Source organism: Dipodomys merriami, unplaced genomic scaffold, assembly GCF_024711535.1.
Source record: "Dipodomys merriami isolate MVZ:Mamm:240054 unplaced genomic scaffold, mDipMer1.0.p SCAF_13, whole genome shotgun sequence".
NCBI lineage: Eukaryota > Metazoa > Chordata > Mammalia > Rodentia > Heteromyidae > Dipodomys > Dipodomys merriami.
The window spans coordinates 31,948,101-31,968,220 of record NW_027202604.1 but is presented as its reverse complement, the minus strand read 5'-3'; the positions used below and the strand labels follow the sequence as shown (position 1 = coordinate 31,968,220).

The following is a 20,120-nucleotide window of genomic DNA, read 5'->3' as shown; positions in this document are numbered from 1 at the left end:
GGTAAATTTTAGGGGTGAATTCATTTTGTTTCATTTATTTCTTTTCCATGAAGCATTTTTTTCTGTCAATATTGTTATGAAAACTTCTAAAAAATGAGTCAAGTAAAACAAACATTTTGTATCTGGACATACATTTCTTATTCCAATCTGATTCAGAGGTTAAAAAATATACCATGCTTTGGAATTATGTCTATTTTTAAACAATCCCTACTACAAACAGATAATCATATTGTATTTCAAATGCATTTGAAATACTGAAATAAATGTTCTGGAGCTTATAAAATGTGCATAGATTTAAACCTACCTCTCATCGTTCATGAGTATTACAGGACATTATTTATATTCCTCATGTAATTAACTTAAACAACAGATCAGTGCCCTGTTCCCAGACTAGTTTAGAACCCTTCCATGCAGGGAGCCATGTGTGGACTTCAAGAATTCCAAAGTGCTTAAAACTTTTTTTTATTAATGTGTCATAGATATTTACAAGATCTTAATAATATACATTTTGTTTTCTTTCCAAACAAGTCAGTATTAAGAATATGTCTTATGAGAGAGGCTGGAGACCACATGGGCAGAATGATTTACTTTCAGAAAACTCCCAAAGATTATGCTTTTATTCATCGTGTAAATGGGTGAATAGCAAAAGAGTAAAAAATCAGAACAATCCACAGGAAATGAGGGCCCGGTCCTAAGACTTGAATTCCTTTGGAACTTAAACCTGCAAAATATGAAAAAAAGGACTTGAGATAAAACAAAATTGCTGAACAGATTGCTTCAAGACACACAATACAAACTGCTATTGCCCTTCTCACGCTCTATTTTATTACATTTCACTTACGTTGTATTTAATTTTAGGAAGTGCTTTTACCCTCTGTCCTCAGGTATCTGTCTTAAAGGTAAAAATGCAAAAGAGAAATGACAGAATGTGTGATACAGATTAATCTGGAAGACAGATTAAAAATGGACCAATATTTGGACAGCTAGCCTTGCACTTGTCAAGAGTTTCATTCTGATGAGTAGTGGCTTCTTCTAGTCAAAATAGAGTAAGTAAATTATTGCTGAGTGGCAAGTGTTGGCCTGCTTAGGGAAGCTCATTGAATTCAATGTAGTAGGGATGCTGCCAGGACCAATGGGTGATGCCCTGCCCTGCATATGGAAATAAGAAGGTGCATGTACTTCATTTACCATTTCCACTCTAAACACACCTTTTAGAATCCATGCAAAAACATCCCATTTTTGTTCCAATCAACTGACTCATGAAATCATGCTGCGGATATCTAGTTGTTTTATGATTCTTCATAAAATTTATTTTTTTAAGTGAGGAAACACGAAGACTATCGATGATAGGCATGTTGGAAATTACTGTCGATGATAGACATGTTCATCACCTCTGGCTCACAATTTAAAAAATGGAAGCATAGCCAATTGCTTTAGTTTTCTTTCTTTTTTTTTTCTCAGCAATTAATCAAGAATCAGAAAATTTCTTAGAGCCTAGATTGCTGGCTGCAGATGCCCGAATTTCAAATCTGCACCAGCATTAGTGACTCAACCTACTTGACATTTTTGGAATCCTAATTTCTTCACTGCTGCTTCCATCTCCCCCATCACTGACTGTTCTTATTTCAATCAAGTAGTCTTCTTCAAACGGAACCAGGAGCTCAGCTGACGTGTTGTTGGTTTCCAAAACATGAGTTTTACTTTGTCTGTTTTGTCGATACAGAATCTAAAGATAAGTATAAATAAAGTTAATAACAGATGTGAGGGTGAGTTGCAGACAACCATGATAGGACACATACAATTTGGGCATATAAATATGTAAGTATTCCTGACATGGAAATATTCTATGGTGTCTTTCTTTAAGCTTATGTGTTCTTAAGGAAAAACTGCTTCTTTGTGAACAGCAGTTCTTGGGAACACCAGTAGATTCATTTCTATTAATTAAATAGTTGGATGTTATCTTCTCTGGTGCATACTGTGACAAGGTATTGTTCAGTTTGGGATTATTTCAACTGTTGACTCTATTCCTTTATCAAGAGTTGATACTCATTACCATGGAAGGAAATGATGTGCTGTGTGTATGCCAAGACGCTCTGGTTAGATTTCCCCTCATACCATTAAAATATCATAGCACCCTGCGGTTGGCATTCTAGAGATGCTACTGGAACATAATCTTTGACTTCTTTCTAAGCTCACAGCTACTATTCAAGTAATATCATAGCAAAGTGTGCCATGTGGAGAAAAGAAATACTGTTCAATGCACACCTTTGCTTTTTGATGTTCCGTGATGAGGCCATACAACCTTTCACTGGAGAATTTGAAGGCAGAAATGGCCTCTGTACAATTAATTTTTTCATCGTTTCACATGGCAATGGTATATCTGATTTCTTGGGAACATGATTTATCTGACTAAAGGGAAAACTACCTACTCACCTTGTAACCCAGCACTTCAGACTCGTTTTCCATGGTTTTCACGTGCTCCCAGTTCAAGCATAACTTTGAGTTTGACAGCTTCCAGGCAATGTTTGCTGGTGGTTGGCTTGGAGCTTTAAGATATAATCGAAGATGCAAATGAGTTGTTATTCAGGGTCCTTGTGCCATGCCTACATCCTTAGGAAAAGCAAACACTGGTGATTCACACAGAATGAGCTAGAATGGTTTTTAATGTTATTTGAAGTATCATCCTAATTCTCATCAGAGTAAGCAAATATGATCAGTTGGGGTGGTCTATTTTCGCAGACTTATGTATTAACAATGGCTTAATGAATGTCCAGGAATAATTTATTAACCATGCCTATTGAGTGTTTTCATTTATCACATGTTCAGAGATGGAAGGTCCTATTATCTAGTGTTTCATTTGGTAATTAATCAATGAGTGTGTGAACCAAATTCAAGTTGTAAACCTTTTATACACACAGACCTACACAAATACATCCCTAGCAGTCTTTTACATTACCACATTAATTTAATGACCACTTTAATTAGTAGTCTTTAACAGTAATGAACACAGAAAATGCAAGATACTTCAAGCAAAAGAATAAATTATGAACAATATAGAGAAAACTTTTTGAATACTTAACACAATGCATCAAATACACACACACACACACACACACACACACACACACACACACACACACACACACACACACACACAGAGCCCAGACATTTCTCTCTCTTCTGCATATAGCCGTGTCTCCTGCATGTTCTTATTGCTGTATAGACCACCTCCATTTAGTCTCAATGTATGTTCCAGAAATCGTAACTGCACAATACCTGAAGTTTGAATTTTTCTATACTCAGGCAAACACCAGACTAAAATTCCTACAGGAAAGTCTATGAATTAATTTAGCCATATATCTATCTTAGGTCAATCAACTGTTCCTGCACACTGAGAAAGATGTATGCTATTTAATATAAATAGAGCTATCAGGAACCAAGAACAGTAAAAAAAAATTATGAAATTATTGATTACCCTCTATAATGTGAACTCTAAACCAAAATTATGCCTTTTAGTTCTTTGATATTAATTTTATATTCTTGGGGGAGAAAGATGGTGGGAAATAGAGAAGGAAAGATATAGAATAACCATTCCAAAGTAACAGATCTAATGCAACTAGAGACAGTATAATCATCTAAATTGAACTTATCCAGCACAGAGCTAATAAGTGACTGAGTTAAATACACATCCTGATCTTTTGGTTTTCAGTCCAGTGCTTGCTCATGACAGCATGCAGCTTCTCAGAGAATTGCACCTACATGATTATTTTTGAGATTAAATAAATAAATAAAAGCAACAACAACAATGAAGAACTAGGAGAGATTTATACAATACTTCAGCCATAAAGCTGAGGCAAAGATAAAACTGTCCAGAAAGATGTTTTTAGCATATACACATATACGTATACATATATACGTATATGTATATATATATACGTGTATATATATGTATACATATATACATGTATACATATATATGTATACATGTATATATATATATATATATATATATATATATATATATATATATGGGAAGCCAAATGAGCATAATAATATTTAACTCTTTACAATGCTGATAGCAATGGAAATTACTTCATTTGGAATTTTGCACTGACTGTTTTCCAATCTCTAATGCATTCCTGGACTATTTTGATCTTATTGCATATAGGCAATCTTACACTGCTGACCCCTGTTCCATTTGTCTCCCATGCCCATCACTCTTCTTCATGAAGTCATTTTGACACGCTTGGTATATGATGGATTGACAAGTGTTTCTCCATATTCTCATGGCACTCAGCTTATGTTTCCTAGGGATTTGTCATGTGGAGTTACCGCAGCTCTTGGCAGCATGTTTCTCTAAATTTCTTGTGGATGTGTTCCTTGGTCTACTCTTTTTTAAAATTTTTTATTATGAAAATACCGTACAGAGGAGTTACAATTACATGGGCAAGATAATGAGTACATTTCTTATCTTTCCATATTCCGCCCCCCCCACCCATATCCCACCTTCTCCCCACCCCCCACCCCGGCCAAAGTTGTAAAGTTCATTTTTCAACATAAAGACATGTACATCTCATTGTTGCAATGGGTCCACCTGTATCCCTATTTAAATGATTTGTTTTTTCCCCTTCCCCTCCACAAATTATACCTTGGTCTACTCTTAACAACAATCACTAGCACAATGATTAGTGAGTGAGTCGGGGCACACAAGTCAAAGGTCTTTAGTCACTCACTAGAAGAAATCAGCTTCCTAATGAAAACTGCTTAGAAAGCTTGTATCTCACGGCCGTTGTGATTATGCACTGGAATGGGGGCTGTTCAGAGGTGACTGAGTGTAACCCGTCCATTACCTATGCTTCCCTGTGATCATGGCTAACACTCAGGATCACTGCCATGATGGGACTATAGCAACCCATTTATGAGATAGACTAGGCCAATGGGATTGACTATGTCCTGGAATGTTTCTCTGCAAATCCAAACCATATAGACTTCATGTTCTGTGATTTTAAACAATTGATACTTGCCTGTCAATGCACTGATGTCTTCTAATGGACTGATTCCAACAGGAAGTTTGTAACTGTCTTTCCTTATTTTTCAAGAAGCATCTCAGCCATAAGCAACCTAATTTGCTATCTACTATACTCTGGATTCATTTATTTGATCTTTGTTCTCTAAGCACTAACAATAACAACACAATACAATCAATAGAGAGAGGATAAAAAAGTCTTTCCTTCAACAGCAATGGTAGTGATGAATTCTAAAAATTATATTTATTGTGGTGTCTTTTGGTTGTCTGACTATTTTAGAGGTAACATATTGCTTTCTGCACTATGCATACAGTATATTGAAGAAGCAACTGGTAAGGAAGCAGAGAGTTGGATTTTACCAACTTCTTAGACTACTTTTGTGACCTTGGCAGTAACCATGGCATTTACTTGTCTGCATTTGTTACTTCATTTATCAGGAAGTAAAACATACTACAGGTTTAAAAAAAATACAAGACAAGTTCTATGACTACTGAGTATGTTGGTATGGCTAGTGAAGTATATGGATTATCTACAATACTGTATTTGTCTTGCTTTGTAGGGGAGGTGGGATGAAAAGTTTGGTTTTGAAGTCAAATAGATTTGAATTTGGCAAGAGTCCCAGTATTTGTATCTATGAAATGAGATTGATAACTCCCACTTCATAAAATTCTTAGCTTATATGAAATAAAATATAAAACATTCCATTTTCATTAGTGGTACATATTAGAAATCTCAGGAACTGCAGTCAACGGCAGCTCTCTCTGTGATGTTATGACAAAAACACTCTTTTGAATTGTGCTTAACGTGGATTGTCACCCAAAGTAGGATCCTCAAGTTTGCAAATGATTCACTTCTTAAATATAATTAACATACATTCACGATTGTGCCTAAGTGGCATTGCTCTTACCTGAGCTCTTTATGTGCTTTGAGAAAGGAAGATAAAATGACAGCTCAGCTAATTATCTGGGAAGTTTTCGTCGTGTGAAGCCTTTCTCATCTTTATCTATGGGTACTTTTTACGAAGTTACTGCCATATATCTATTAAAAAAATCTAATAAAAAAACTGCAGGTTGCTTTAGATGGTTATCACCTTAACATCGGCACTCTTAATTCTGGATAGATGGGCTGATTAAAGTATATTCCATATGTCTCTAATAAGTTAAAATTTCTGACACCTAAAACATAAGTCACTGTCCCATGAAAATATGAAAACCCATGTCATGACGTTCAGACCAACTTTTTGAATGGTAAACATAACACACAAGCCCCTCTTCTATTTTGGTTTAATTTTTGCAGGCAATTTCCCAGAGACAAAATCATTTTTTCTATTAATCAAATGACAGAGGAACATTAAACTAGCCCTCCACAGCTCTAATGGCTTCCCTGTAATCAATTTTTCTGTAGATGGCATTTATATTCAGCTGTAGTTCACACTGTGAACTCAATTCAAAAACAACTTCTTATGTTACACTTCTAAGTAACAGCATGGGGTTGACATTTGGGAAAGAGAGAAAGAACATAAGTGTAAGATGGAATAAAGGCTTAATGTTTCCTTTATGTCTAAATATGGATTGATTGCATATTTACAACAAGAAAGAATCTAGTACAGCCTGCTAGTCAGTCAAAGTCAGGGGCCAAATTGAGACAAAATTTGCAAACACTTTGTGCTACTCTTGCAGAATAGGACTGTCTACATAAGCAGTGTTTTGTTTGTTTTATGTTCTTTTTTCCTCTTGCAATTGATGTAAATATTTTTCCATGCTGTCATAGTAAATTTAAATCACATGCAAGCGTTGTCTGCATGGCTCACAGTAGATTTGCTTGTCTCCTCAGTTGTCTTTTAGAAACGCATGGTTTTCACTTAGTGTGGTACTCATGATTATTTCTTTAATGGTAAAAATACCACCGTTATCATCCTTGATAGTAATAACTGCATTTTGAGGAACTTTATGGAGCTGGAGTCATGCTCAAGCGATAGAGTCCTTCCTTTGCACGTATGAGACCCTTCTCTACCATCAAATACAAACAAACAAAAGAAGTTTTAGCTTTACATGAGTTATTCCTTAATGTGGAGGTCCTTTTGACCTGTAGCTCTCCAGAACTCTTATGTCATATTCAATTATACAGCCTGGCTCACAGAAGGTATACCTTCTTACAAGCATCTCTGCCTCTTGTTTATTTTGTTTGTGGTATTTTTTCCACAGTTTATTACTTCATCTCTTTGTCTTTCCCTTGTTTTAGATTATCTCCCCACTTAAAATTGACAAAGGCAAAAATCCCTGTGTGTGGCTCTTGGGAGGTGCTATTTCTTGACTGGATGAATGAATGACCTTATTTCAAAAAGAAAAGTTCTGTCTTCTGTTTGGTGAATCATAATGGGAATTTTCCTAAGTGTGAGTTCTGCATTTTCAGACTTTACAATGAAAGATCAGATAACCAGATTGAAAATCTTGATGATGGCGGTCTGAAAGTGTGATGGATGTATTTTTTTTTTTTTGGCTGCCATTATTCAGAGGTAATTTTGATGTCATCTCAAGGATAAGGGAAATCAAGGTCCAAGGACAGCACTTGAATCAGGACTACCTTCAAGATTTCATTAAAGCTATTTCTCATCTAGGCATTGGGTATCCTTCCAAGATCCTTAATGAAAATTTCTGCAAGAAACATAACAACCAGAAACTAGCTGGGCTTTCCTACTTTAAAAAGATGTTAAAGATCATGAAATCACAATGAAAGGCATATAATACAAGTAATCACGCCTAAACCCTCAATGTTTGTCAGTCTCAGAGTCACCTTGGTATGTGCTACAGTAGACCTCAGACAAATCTCTAAGAGTTAGGACTATCAGTTCTGCTTTTCCTGTGAGAAAGTATTTCAGAGTGATCAAATAATTAGACCTGTCACACAGACGGTATATGGCAGATCCTAGATTCACACCCAAACTTCTCTCCCTCTGGATTCCCATTCTAGCTACAGCACTGATTTGCAGTGGGCCAAAGTTATGGGAATCAATGCTGATCAATGAAAATACATTACAGAGGAAAATCTGGGACATTAATAGAGCAATAGAAAGGACATTTCACTGTAACACGAATGGCAAGGATATTTTTTATAAATAAAATCTTATTGAGGCTTTATGTATTTCTTATATGTGAAAACTGATGTAAATTAGCACTTCATTTTTTTAGGCCTGAATAGGCCTTAAACTAGCCAGTCTTATTATGTATAATAAAAGTTGACTTGAGTCTTGGCTCAGCAAATATACTAAAATATCTGAAAATTTATCAGAATACCTGTATCCAGGTTTTTACAAATACTATTCTTGCAATTTGGGTGCTGGTAGTTTATACCTGTAATCCTAGCTAAGATATGAGGATTGCAGTTCAAAGATAGCTTGGGCAGGAAAGACTATGAGACTATTATCTCCAATTAACCATCCAAAAAGAGCCAGGAGTGGAGCTGAGGCTCAAGTGGTAGATTGCTTAGCTTTGAACAAAAAGCTCAAGGATAGCACCCAGATCCTGAGTTCAGGCTCAAGACTGGTACTATACTATATATGCTATATATGCTATATATGCTATATATATATATATACACATATATATATCATACATATATATACTATAAATATTATATACTATATTATATATAATCCTTAGAACTGGCAATAGCTATATATATATATACATATATATATATATATATGCACACACACAGACAACACACACACACACACACACACACACACTCACTCCTTACAGATTTCTAATCACCCTTGATTTTGTGTGAAATAGCAAATGAACTTCATGAAGTGTTTTTGTCACTTTGATGCATCTCAACCAGCAAGAATTAAATGTCTGAGCACTCTAATCGGAGATTTCTATCCAGAAATTCAGATTAGCTAAATACTCCAGAAGAAGCATCAAAGCAAATCATAACAAAGTTACTGACATTGTCTTCATTGACTTAGCCCATCGTGTAAAATAGGAAGGAAAATAGAGCTGCATCTGTAGCCAACCCATCCCTTAGAATGGCTTAGAGCCCATCCTGTCTTAAGCTAGGTAAAGTATAGAAAATCTGGTTCACAGATTCCTAGTATAACCTCTATACACAGACAACTCCTAGAAGCTATTCCTTCATTTGTTTCCTTCTTTTAACAATTCTAAAACACTTCATGTTTTCCAAGGTTCTCTCATTATCAGTTCTTTATTTGTGCTTCATTGACAATGTAGAAAGATGATAATGGAAGATTTCCATTTAATTATAGCCTCATACTTGTAATTCTAGCCACTCAGGAGACAGAGATCTGTGGACCACAGTTCAAAGCCTGATCAGGCAGCAACGTCCATGAGACTCTTATCATCCAGTAATTACTAAAAAAGGCAGAAGTGGAGCTGTTGTTTAAGTGCTAGAGCACTGGGCCTGAGCACAAAATCTCAGGGACAAGGTTCAGACCTGTGTTCAAGCCCCAGAACTGGTAGAAGCATGAAAGAAAGAAAGAAAGAAAGAAAGAAAGAAAGAAAGAAAGAAAGAAAGAAAGAAAGAAAGAAAGAAAGAAAGAAAGAAAGAAAGAAAGAAAGAAAGAAAGAAGTAAGGAAGGAAAGAAAGAAAAAAGGAAAGGAAGAAGGAAAGGAAGGAAGAACAAACAAATGAAAAAAGGTAAGAAAGAAAGGAAGGAAGGAAGGAGAGAGACAGAAAGAAAAGACAGTAAAAGAAAGGAAAGGAATGAAGGAAGGCAGCAAGGAAGGAAGGAAGGAAAAAATACAACATAACAAATGTCATGTCCTCGCCTCAGGTCACAAGTCAGTGACATGCAGAGAACTGGTTTTTGGAGGCTGGTTCAAGTTTTTCATGTATACCTAGAAAATTTGTTAATTAGGGCTTGTTGACTGGCATAATTTTAAGTTCCATTCATACATGTATAGAAAAGAAGTAACCTTTAATATCACTGATTTTCAAATATTTTTCAACTGGCTGTACTTTCTTAATATACAAGAGTAAAAGAACAAGACAAGTTAATACTCAAGAGTTCTTGCTTTAATGTAACATCAGAAGAGTTTATTTTGATTACTCCCAAAGAGTTTTAACAATTAAGGCACAAATGTTTTTGACCAACCAACCAATTGGTAAACTGATGGAACAGACATTGACGAACAGTATGTTCCTTGTAATACATAAACCTCATGCTCTGGGTACTTACGAGACTTTTTGGTAGTGATGTTGACTGGGGGGCTTGAGGGCCCTGTCCCAGCAGTGTTATAAGCTCGAACCGAAGCAAAGTAGACCGTATTAGCTTTCAGCCCTGTGATGTTCTTGGTTGTGACATTACCACTGACTCTAATCCTACCAATCATCGATTCCTTCGAATCATCTGTCCAGTATAAAATCTGATTATTAAAAATAAAGAATAAACAAGTCATTACTTTTCAACAACTACCAAATGCAAGGAGGTCTGGGAATGTAAAAAACAAAACTTGAGTTTTCAATTAAAATGGCAATATCAATCCCAACAAAATTCATCACAGCTGAACACTTATAGAATGGAAAGAATAAATCGTGTATGTGGATAAACAAATATGATGAAATTTCAGAGAACCTGGGCTTTTGAAGAGTACCAAAATAATTTAATCCAAGAACCATCTAATTTATGAACTATATAACTATATCTACTTTAACAAAGGACACGTAAGAAAGACAGGTCAAAACAGGTTCCATGTCATCAATCAAATTTTTACATTTTGCAACCTTACCATCTCTTACAGTGTTCTTTGAGTCACAAGTAAATCAATAGTTCACCTTATACTGATCAGTTGCTATGCATTCTTGTTGTTATAAGAGATATTAGAACAAGACAAAAGAATATAGAGTTTAGTTCTAGTTTGGATGTTAGAATATATGTGTGAAAAGAAAGCATAGAAGGCAGTCCAAAGAAGAGATAAAAACATGAAGAAAACCTTTGCTGATTGGTGAAGAGGGGGATGCAGATGAGGTGTGAAAAATAAGCAAGGTTCACCTTAGAGGTATGGCCTTCTAGGCACAGACTGGGTATGATAGTTATCATATGAATAGAAAAGTTTGTTTAGATTAGAGGATTCATGAGAATGAAAAATAATGGAAGGATGGGCTGGGAAGGTGGCTCAGTGGTAGAGTGCTTGCCTTGCATGCATGAGGCCCTGGATTCAATTCCACAGTACCACATAAGCAGAAAAAGCCAGAAGTTGTACTGTGGCTTAAGTGGTAGGGCACTAGCCTTGAACTGAGAGTTGGGGGACAACGCCGAGGCCCAGAGTTCAGGCCCTACAACTGGCAAAAAAATAAAAAAATAAAGAAAAATAATGGAAGGGAAAAATGGCAATGATTAGAATTGTACTTTTATTGTAGCTTTAAAACACAAAAAAACACGTTGTCTATTTTGTGAATTGTTGTACCTTCAAATGGTAAATAATTAATAACTAATAGTATTTCCCTTTCCACATTCTCATCTCTTAACTTTGTGAGAACAGTGTCACAAATACATGATTTACTTCATTCTATATTGAGTAAACAAATCAGAATTTACCAGAATTCTGATAGAAACTGAATTTTTTTGGTCATTTGGCTCCCTTTTCAGAGATGATTACATTTTTTCCCAAGTTACATTCCAGTTTCCAGAGCAAATTTCTCCGTGAAATTTTTCCTACAGTTTAAGATCATCAGGATTTGACTTCATTTCTCCCTATAAACTGGAATGGATGCATTTTGAGTATTTAATTTTGATAAACTTCCTTATCACTTAAAAAATCATATTGTGTCAAGAATACTTACCATAAAATCTCTCCTAAGAAATTCCACCTTTATAATAACAATTTATCAAAAAAAACCTCTATAAACAAAATCAGTGAATGATGGTTGATAAGAGCTGCGACATTATGTAGCACCTCCCTAGAACGTTCTCATCCTACTTATCTGAAAATGTATGCCTTTCTTTGTGGCCATTATTTACCAATTAATTTGCTTAAGATCACCTAGAAAGATGCCTTTCCCTTCATTTTTTTTCTTTTCCTCTTTCTATATTACTATAGTTTCGATCTGGAAACTTCCAGTGTTTTGGGATCTTGGTAATCAGCCCTGGATCTATTGGGTGATGGCAGAACCTTTAGCAGGTGGGTCTTAGTGATAGGCATTTATGTCGTAGAGAACATGTACTGAAAGAGGTCCTGAGACCCTGAACTCAATCCCTGTTTCAGTACAGATATTGTTTCTCTGTTTCCTGTTTCCCAGCTTACTCTGCCAGGAGTTCCTACTGTGCCTCTTCAGCACAGGCCACAGAACTAGGGGTGTAATCCATAGATTGGAATTCTCTACACTGTGAGCCAAATAATTCTGGCTTTAAGTTGAGTCAGGCATTTTGCTATAGAAAGAGACAGCTCACTAACGGAGCTGTGAGTCCATGCTAAGAGCTGGGTTTGTGATCCAGAACTGCATACAGGAGCTATTGGGTGGTGAGCTTGTGCATTCACAGGGAAAGTCAAACCAATATGGATTACCTCATAGCCCAGCACTCTTCCAGTGTTTCTATTCCAGGCAATAGCATTCCAAGAAACTTCCATTTCAGAAGCAGAGACACTCTGGACCGAAGTTCCTCTTGGAGCCAGTTGAGGTTCTACCATCAGATAAAAGATATTTTCACCTTGGACAGCCCAAAACGCCAAGCACATACATAAGACTCAAGGAAAATCATTCCAGAGCTGAGGACAGCTTACCATCTTCCCCTGAGTAGACAATGGATACGGTACTCAAGGATCCTTCTCCTTCATTATTATATACACCCACTTTGACTTCAAAGGGAGAGAGGGGTGTGATGCTTTCATTTCTGTAAACAAACCTTGAAGATTCCACAAGTGCTACTCTTTCTTTGGTCCAGGTTGTTGAGCCAACTGGCCGTAGCATGATGAGATATCCAAATCCCTCGCCATTTTGTAGTTCTTCTGGAATGGACTTGGTCAAAAGGAGATCAATCATTGAGTATGTGCAAAAACAGTTCACTGAGTTATTATAATATTTACTGACTGTCATTTTTGCAGATATAGTTATGGATATTTGCCCTATTTAGTGGAGTATTGGAGAAAATACTTCTATTTGGAATGTCAATTAGGAAAATGATCCCAGCCAAAGGCACTCAGATAAATAATTGTTTTCAAATAGAAATATAAAACATGTTTTACAAATTTATATTTTTCTTTGATGGCTCATAAATTGCAATAATAAAATGATTCACAACATTGCAAGATTTTATAATAGGAGCTACACCATAATTTTCAAACAAAAAATGCATAAAACAACTTCCACTAAATCTAAAGCATATATCTTTATTAAAAACATTAGGGTATATTTTTTCTGACATAAAAAATACATTTCTAATTCTCACAGAAATCAAATTCTATAAAGTACACTTAAAACTACAAATGTATTTAAACTACAAAACAGAAATAGATACAAGTTTCATCAGAACTCTTCAGATATAACAGTTATAGTCAAGCAAATGAAAATAGTTTTGCTTGAATTTCAACAAACCTTCCACCTGATTAGAACAAACTTATACTTCAAAAAACAATGGAATTGAGTTAGCTTTTCCAAAGCAAATGCTCTGTTGTCTTATCGATAGATAATGAGAGATAGATAAATATTTTGATGAATAGATATAGCTATTTTCTAGATATTATACACACTTATTCAAATTGGTTCTTGGAGACAAGGTAGCACAAATTGACTATGACCTTGATAAATAGCCTGATCTAGCCTAAAATTCATGATTCTTTTGCCTTTGCCTCCTGAGTACTGGAATCACAGGCATGAACCACCATATCCAGACTATATTGTAAATGTTGATCAACTAGCATAGATCTACCTGGCAAAATACAATGCTCTAAGTTCCTCATGCTTGCAATACTGTTCCTAGTGTTTTCTTTATCCATGGAAGTAAATGTACTGTATCACATTATCCAGCCATTTGGGCCATTATCTAATTACCAGCCCCATGCACTGGCACCAAGAGCACCATCTTGGGTCAACATACATGAAGATTTCTGGTACAGACTTTATAGCCAGTAGCAAAGAACAGACCCATTCAATTCCTCCTGTTTACAGGGCTTGCAAATGAAACCTAGAGGGCAGTGGTAGGAATACCCCATGCAGACAATAATAGAAAATATTCAGTAGCAGGGTCACTGGGACAGTAGAAGCTAAGAGAAATGGAGCTGTGGGCTGGGAAGGTGGCTCAGTGGTAGAGCGCTTGCCTTGCATGCTCGAGGCCCTGGGTTCGATTCCTCAGCACCACTTAAGCAAAAAGAAAAAAGCCGGAAGTGGCGCTGTGGCTCAAGTGGTAGAGCGCTAGCCTTAAGCTGAAGAGCTGAGGGACAGCGCCCAGGCCCAGAGTTCAGGCCCCATGACCGGACCCCCCAAAAAAGAGAAATGGAGATGCATTAGAGAGGGAGGAGATGGAACTCAGGTAGCAGACAGTTGCTCCTGGCTGAAGGAAAGGATATGGAAAGACAAATACAACAATCGAGGTGGGGCTGAATTGTGAGCACCGCTACTGACAGTTTCCTAGAATTCCTGTGCAGGGGACAGTGATGAATGATGCTCAGCTTCTCCATTTGACCTGCTTGCTTGGTTGCAGGGACTTTTTCCTGTCCTCATTACTTTCCATGTAGCTTTACAATAAATCCCCATTAACCGAGATGACCTCAGCGGGTCTCTATTTGCTGCCATGTGGAGTATGGTAACAAATACAGAAAGTGAAAGATGAAGGAAAATGCAGCTGCTGAAATCTGGGAAGAACAATGCTTCCCTCTATTAACACTTTTTGTTCTGACAAGAAAAACAGGATGAAAAATTAATTTTGAATTGGGCACTGGTGACTCACACCTACACGGCTAGATACTCAGGAGGCTGAGATCTGGAGATCCTTTCTGGAAGCTCTAGACTTAGCTTTAATTAATCAGCAAAAATGCCAGACGAGGAGCTGTGGCTCAAATAGTAGAATGCCATTCTTGAGAAAAAAAAAGGTAAAGGCTGGAGCTCAGGCCTTGAGTTCAAGCCCCGGTGACTGCACAAAAATTTGAATAATTTAGAAGAGGTGTAAGAGGATTTGACTATCTTGCTAGAGCCTTTGATTTAGTTCTTCTGCTCTTTTGATCTGGTGGATAATGATTCTTTAATGCATCACAGTTGGTAGAGGACTCTTACTTTTGTTACAAGTAAGGTAAATGTTCTTTTATATTAAGACAAATAAAGGTAAATGTTCTTTCATTAAGAAAGATCTGAGTGGAAGATAAGCAGTTTAAACCAGAACAAAAGAGACTCACATAAGTTTTTCCTTTTATTTTTCTCATATGGACAGAGAGTAAAAGATAAAGAAATTTATGTAGCCATTTAAGAGCACCAGAGAGGTTCTCCCTCTAAGCAATTAAAATTGATAAAGTATAATAATATAATTCCTAACCACAGTATCTGTAAGAACTCAATCTTTAGTATAAACCAAGGTTCCACAAGCAAAGCCATTCTAGCCAAGTCTGGCATGTAGCCTAGTTTTCACAAATCATGGCTCCTGATTTATCTACCTGCTTTTAAGCTACAGACTGTCAAAAAAAACCCACATGGTTCACAATGTTGAGTATTTTCACCCTCTGTCTCTACATAAAAATTGTGCTCACTATTTCTATTTAGCTTCTACTTAATCATACTCCATCCTACATAGATAATTTATAATTGCATTTAATAGGAGACATTTACCACAAGCACCTCAAACTTGGAAACAATAAATATGAGCAGATAGTAATATGCATTTTGTGTCTATTAATTTTGGTTTGGTTTGTTCCCAATAATTAGACATGATATGAAATGTGTGGGATGGACAATTGCTAATTCCTTAAGAAAAACAATATGGTTAGTGTTCTTCTCTCCTGTTGTGTAAACCACACAAAAACAATTATCTACTAAACTTTAGGAATCTAGGGCTATGGCAGAGAAAAAAAGAAGCATGAAATCAGCAAAACTCTCTGGACAAGATAATGAAAGTGTTTATGTGGCCTTGGAAGGACACTGAAAACTAAAAGACTTCCTCAGCATTAAACAAGAGTAATTCCCCAGTGAGATTCAATGAGAGTTACTGTTTTACAGCAAATATTGTCAAATGGTCAAGAATAATACAATTACTTCCTACTTAAGGCAGATGTGCAGGAGTTCCTGCTTTTCCCTATTTAGGACCAATTAAAGGTCCTGAATGAGAGGCCTGTGTTCAAATGCTCCACTGCCCAGTGAGGCACATGTGTAAGCTCCTTTTCCTTATCTGTATCTGGTTTCCCAGCCCCAGAATTGTTGTGGGGACTAAATGGCATAGAATGGTCAGTATGGCACCCACAAATCAGGCAGAGCATGGTGAATATGCTTTCCCTCCTACTTAGCCTTGAGATTTCAAGTTACATACAAACCAGAGAAGATGGAACGCATTCTACACCCTACTCTAGGCCCCCAAAGAACCGCATGAAATGAGACATCCAGAAATAAGGATGACTTTTAGGGTAGCTGTACCCCATGTTTGCTTGTGATTGCTTTCTCGCATATAAAACTGGGTTACTGATATATGTCTCTCATTCTCACTCTCTTTTTCCCTCTCTCTCTCTTTGTCCATCTCTCTCTCCCTCTATTTCTCCCTCTTTCTCTCTCCTCTTCTTCTTCTCCCTCTTTCCCTGTCCCCTCTCTGTCCCTCCCTCTCTCCCTCCCTCCAGTCCCTCCCTCTCACCTCTGAACTTTGTGACAAATAAAGCACTGTATTTCTAAAATAGGACTTTATCAGAAACCAGTGGCTCATGCCTGTAATCCTAGCTACCCAGGAGGCTGAGATCTCAGGATCGAAGTTCAAAGCCAGGCGGGGTAGGAAAGTCTGTGAGGCTCTTATCTTCAATTAACCACCAGAAAACCAGAAGTGGCATGGTGGCTCAAGTGGTAGAGCACTCACTGGCCTTGAGCTAAACTGCTAAGGGATAGCGCTCAGGCCCAGAGTTCAAGCCCTGAGCCGACATAAAACAAAAAATAACCAAAACCTAAAATAGGATTTCTTGGTCTTTGGAGCGTGATAATTCTTGGCAGAGGGACCTTTCCGGTGTCTATGGTATTTAACATCATCTTGGCTTGTTTACCTGCCATATATAATCTAAAAATATGTCTCTAGCCACTCTAACGTATACACCAATGATAAATACATCCCTGCTTCCCAATAAGGCTCACTTTTATATGTATTTCACATGTCGCTATTTATTTAAAACTGTCATGGTCTTCTTATCATTAGGGATAAGTTCAAAATGTCTCAGGATATAGCCACGTATTTCTACATTTCCACCAAGCCAAAGTCAACAAGCTCCATCCTCTTGCCAACTTCTAGTTACAAGAGACAGGTTCTAAAAGAGATATCACATGGTCTGTATTTTTTAGGAATTCAGGAAATGCAGGTACTTTAAACCAATGAATGCCTTGAAATTTCTAAAGTTGAGAAAGCTCTTTGGAACTTATGATGGTAGAATGAAGAAAGAATGTGTAGTGGGCCTGTACTGACCTTCACCAAGTGTGCAACAAAGGTATTTGTTTACTGAGGGCCTTGAACCCTTTCAAGATTCTTCCCATAGAATGCCAAGGGTCCCAAGAGTCTGGCCTAGGAGTACCAGAACTTAGAAATTGAGGAAATTCTTCAGTTGTTACTTGGATCTGTATCAAGGGATTATAAAGATCTTCTGGAGAACATCCCCTAAAACTCTACAAAATACCAACCTCTGGTCATTTGCTGTACTTGGTAAATGCCAAAAGCAAATGACAAATGCATTAGAAAACACTCTTTTCCACACACCCCGCCCCTTGTATTGAGCTCACACCACCTATTCGGAGCGCTACAGTGGTAACACAATGAATGAAAGAAAAAAAGAGAAATGTAAAAGAAAAAAAGATAGAGGACTTAGTATAATTCATCCCATTTCATTTTATAGAATTCTACTCTATTGTAAGTCTTGAGCTACTGGAAATGAGCAACTTTAGATTGGTGAAAAGTGTAATATTTAAGACAATAAACCTGAATAAAAATTTAAAATCAGTAACAACATGAATCTATATGTTGATATTGAATACAATCACTGGAAAAGTGATTCCATGTACCTAACTTTTCATGCCAAGGTAGGGTAAGAATGAGATGCTGAATGCAAAGATCAATGTTAGGACAATAATTCCTTTTTGCTTATATTCTTCCACAATAAAAAAATCATAAATCAAACTGTGCCTAACTCATCTTGTCATAATGAAAAGTTTCCTGACCAATGCTCTATAGATTTTGAAATTGTTTCCTTACATTTAAATTGTGCTGAGGGGCTGGGAAGGTGGCTCAGTGGTAGAGTGCTTGCCTTGCATGCATGAGGCCCTGGGTTCGATTCCTCAGCACCACATAAGCAAAAAGAAAAAAGCCGGAAGTGGCGCTGTGGCTCAAGTGGTAGAGCGCTAGCCTTGAGCTGAAGAGCTGAGGGACAGCGCCCAGGCCCAGAGTTCAGGCCCCACGACCAGACCCAAAAAAAAAAACAAAAAAACAAAAAACAAAATAAATTGTGCTGAGATAGTCACATTCTCTGACTTGAGCAGAAGGAAACATTTTCTAATACTAATCCCTAAATAATTCATCATAAAGATGATGTATTTTTATTCCACATATTTTTAGATACGTTTAGGAGTGATCAAATAAACCCTTTTTTTTTTTGTTGTTTTTCAGTATGTCTCCTGGCCAGCTAAATCTTTTTTTTTCTTTTCAAAAGAACTCAGTTGGACAGAAAATTACCTCCCACGTAATGACGAGCTCAGATCGACTTCCTCCGCCTCCATTGATGTTCGCCGGAGCCACAACTGGGACTAAAAGCAACCGAGAGGAATGTTGGAAGGCAATTAATGGAGGGATGTCTTCATCGGGATGAAATTTTGTTGAGGAATTTTACCTTGTGAAATCTCACTCAGGCACACTCTGAGAGTCTTGCATTTTTAATGAACATAAATTATGTTTACACACATCCAAATTTCTAAGAGAGGACACAGTTGTGTTTGATACATGAGCACCCTGGCTGCAAAATTAATTAAAAATCGAGTAGCATCATGTATTTGACATTATTATGCATCATCTCCTAATTGGCAAAATGATGTCCCATTCAGATGGTTAACAGGGACACTGTTGATTTAGTGCCTAATTATACAGTTGTGCTATAAACAAGTTACCGATGCAGTATATTAATTCATTATTTTTTGTCAATAAACTAAAAATTATTTTTGTCTTTGTGAGTCATCAGAATATTTGAACATTTAAACTTAAATTTTTTCAATGTTAAGAGATTATTATTATGTAACACTACTGTCTGAATCTCAGGTCTCTTCCGGTCCTTGCAAAGGCAGTGTTTGTGGAAATTTCCATTGTATCCTTACATCTAATGCCCTAGTGGAACAAGCAGGATTATTCTGGTCAATTACAAACAATATGTCCTTCAACTCCACCCTGGTGAGGACTACTGTGATGAATGATAGTGCAAGACATATTGTAAAACTGAGGAAAATTGTGAGTGTATGCAGTGAGGCTGCAGTCACACACATGGGAGTATTAAAATCATCATTTTCCTTAATACAACAACAAAACTATCTTGAATCTGTGATGGATAGTGGGTAAATTTCCTAGTATGCTTTTATTGTATTGCATTATAATGAATGTGTATGTATATGTATAGACATTATGTGTGTGTGTGTGTGTGTGTGTGTGTGTGTGTGTGTGTGTACATATAGACATTTTTGACCAGTATCCATTAGAAGACATAGAAGTGTCTGGGTATGGTTGCAAACTGGTAGTCAGGGGTTAAAATATATTAGTCTTAACTGCTTACTATGTAGATAGTGCCTAAGCAAATCTAGGTCTTGATTGATTTTTTTTCCTCTTCCATTAAGATGTGTGACATGATAGAGATATAGTAATATGACTGCCCAATAGATATTATCTACATAGAAATACACATAATTTTGCACTTGAATTATATACTATATATACAT

At 36.7% G+C, this 20,120-nt stretch overlaps 1 protein-coding gene across 1 annotated transcript in view; it reads right to left on the bottom strand.

Moving 5' to 3' along the window:
- Positions 1-319: 319 nt before the first annotated feature.
- Cntn6 (contactin 6) overlaps positions 320-20,120 on the bottom strand; it is a 267,806-nt gene continuing 248,005 nt past the window's right edge. Inside the window, 8 exon segments of the mRNA XM_070018410.1 lie at positions 320-659; positions 661-721; positions 1,558-1,726; positions 2,434-2,546; positions 10,228-10,414; positions 12,554-12,669; positions 12,770-13,004; positions 18,877-18,947. Of these exon segments, the coding sequence (XP_069874511.1) occupies positions 617-659; positions 661-721; positions 1,558-1,726; positions 2,434-2,546; positions 10,228-10,414; positions 12,554-12,669; positions 12,770-13,004; positions 18,877-18,947 (995 nt within the window). The 3' untranslated portion in view covers positions 320-616.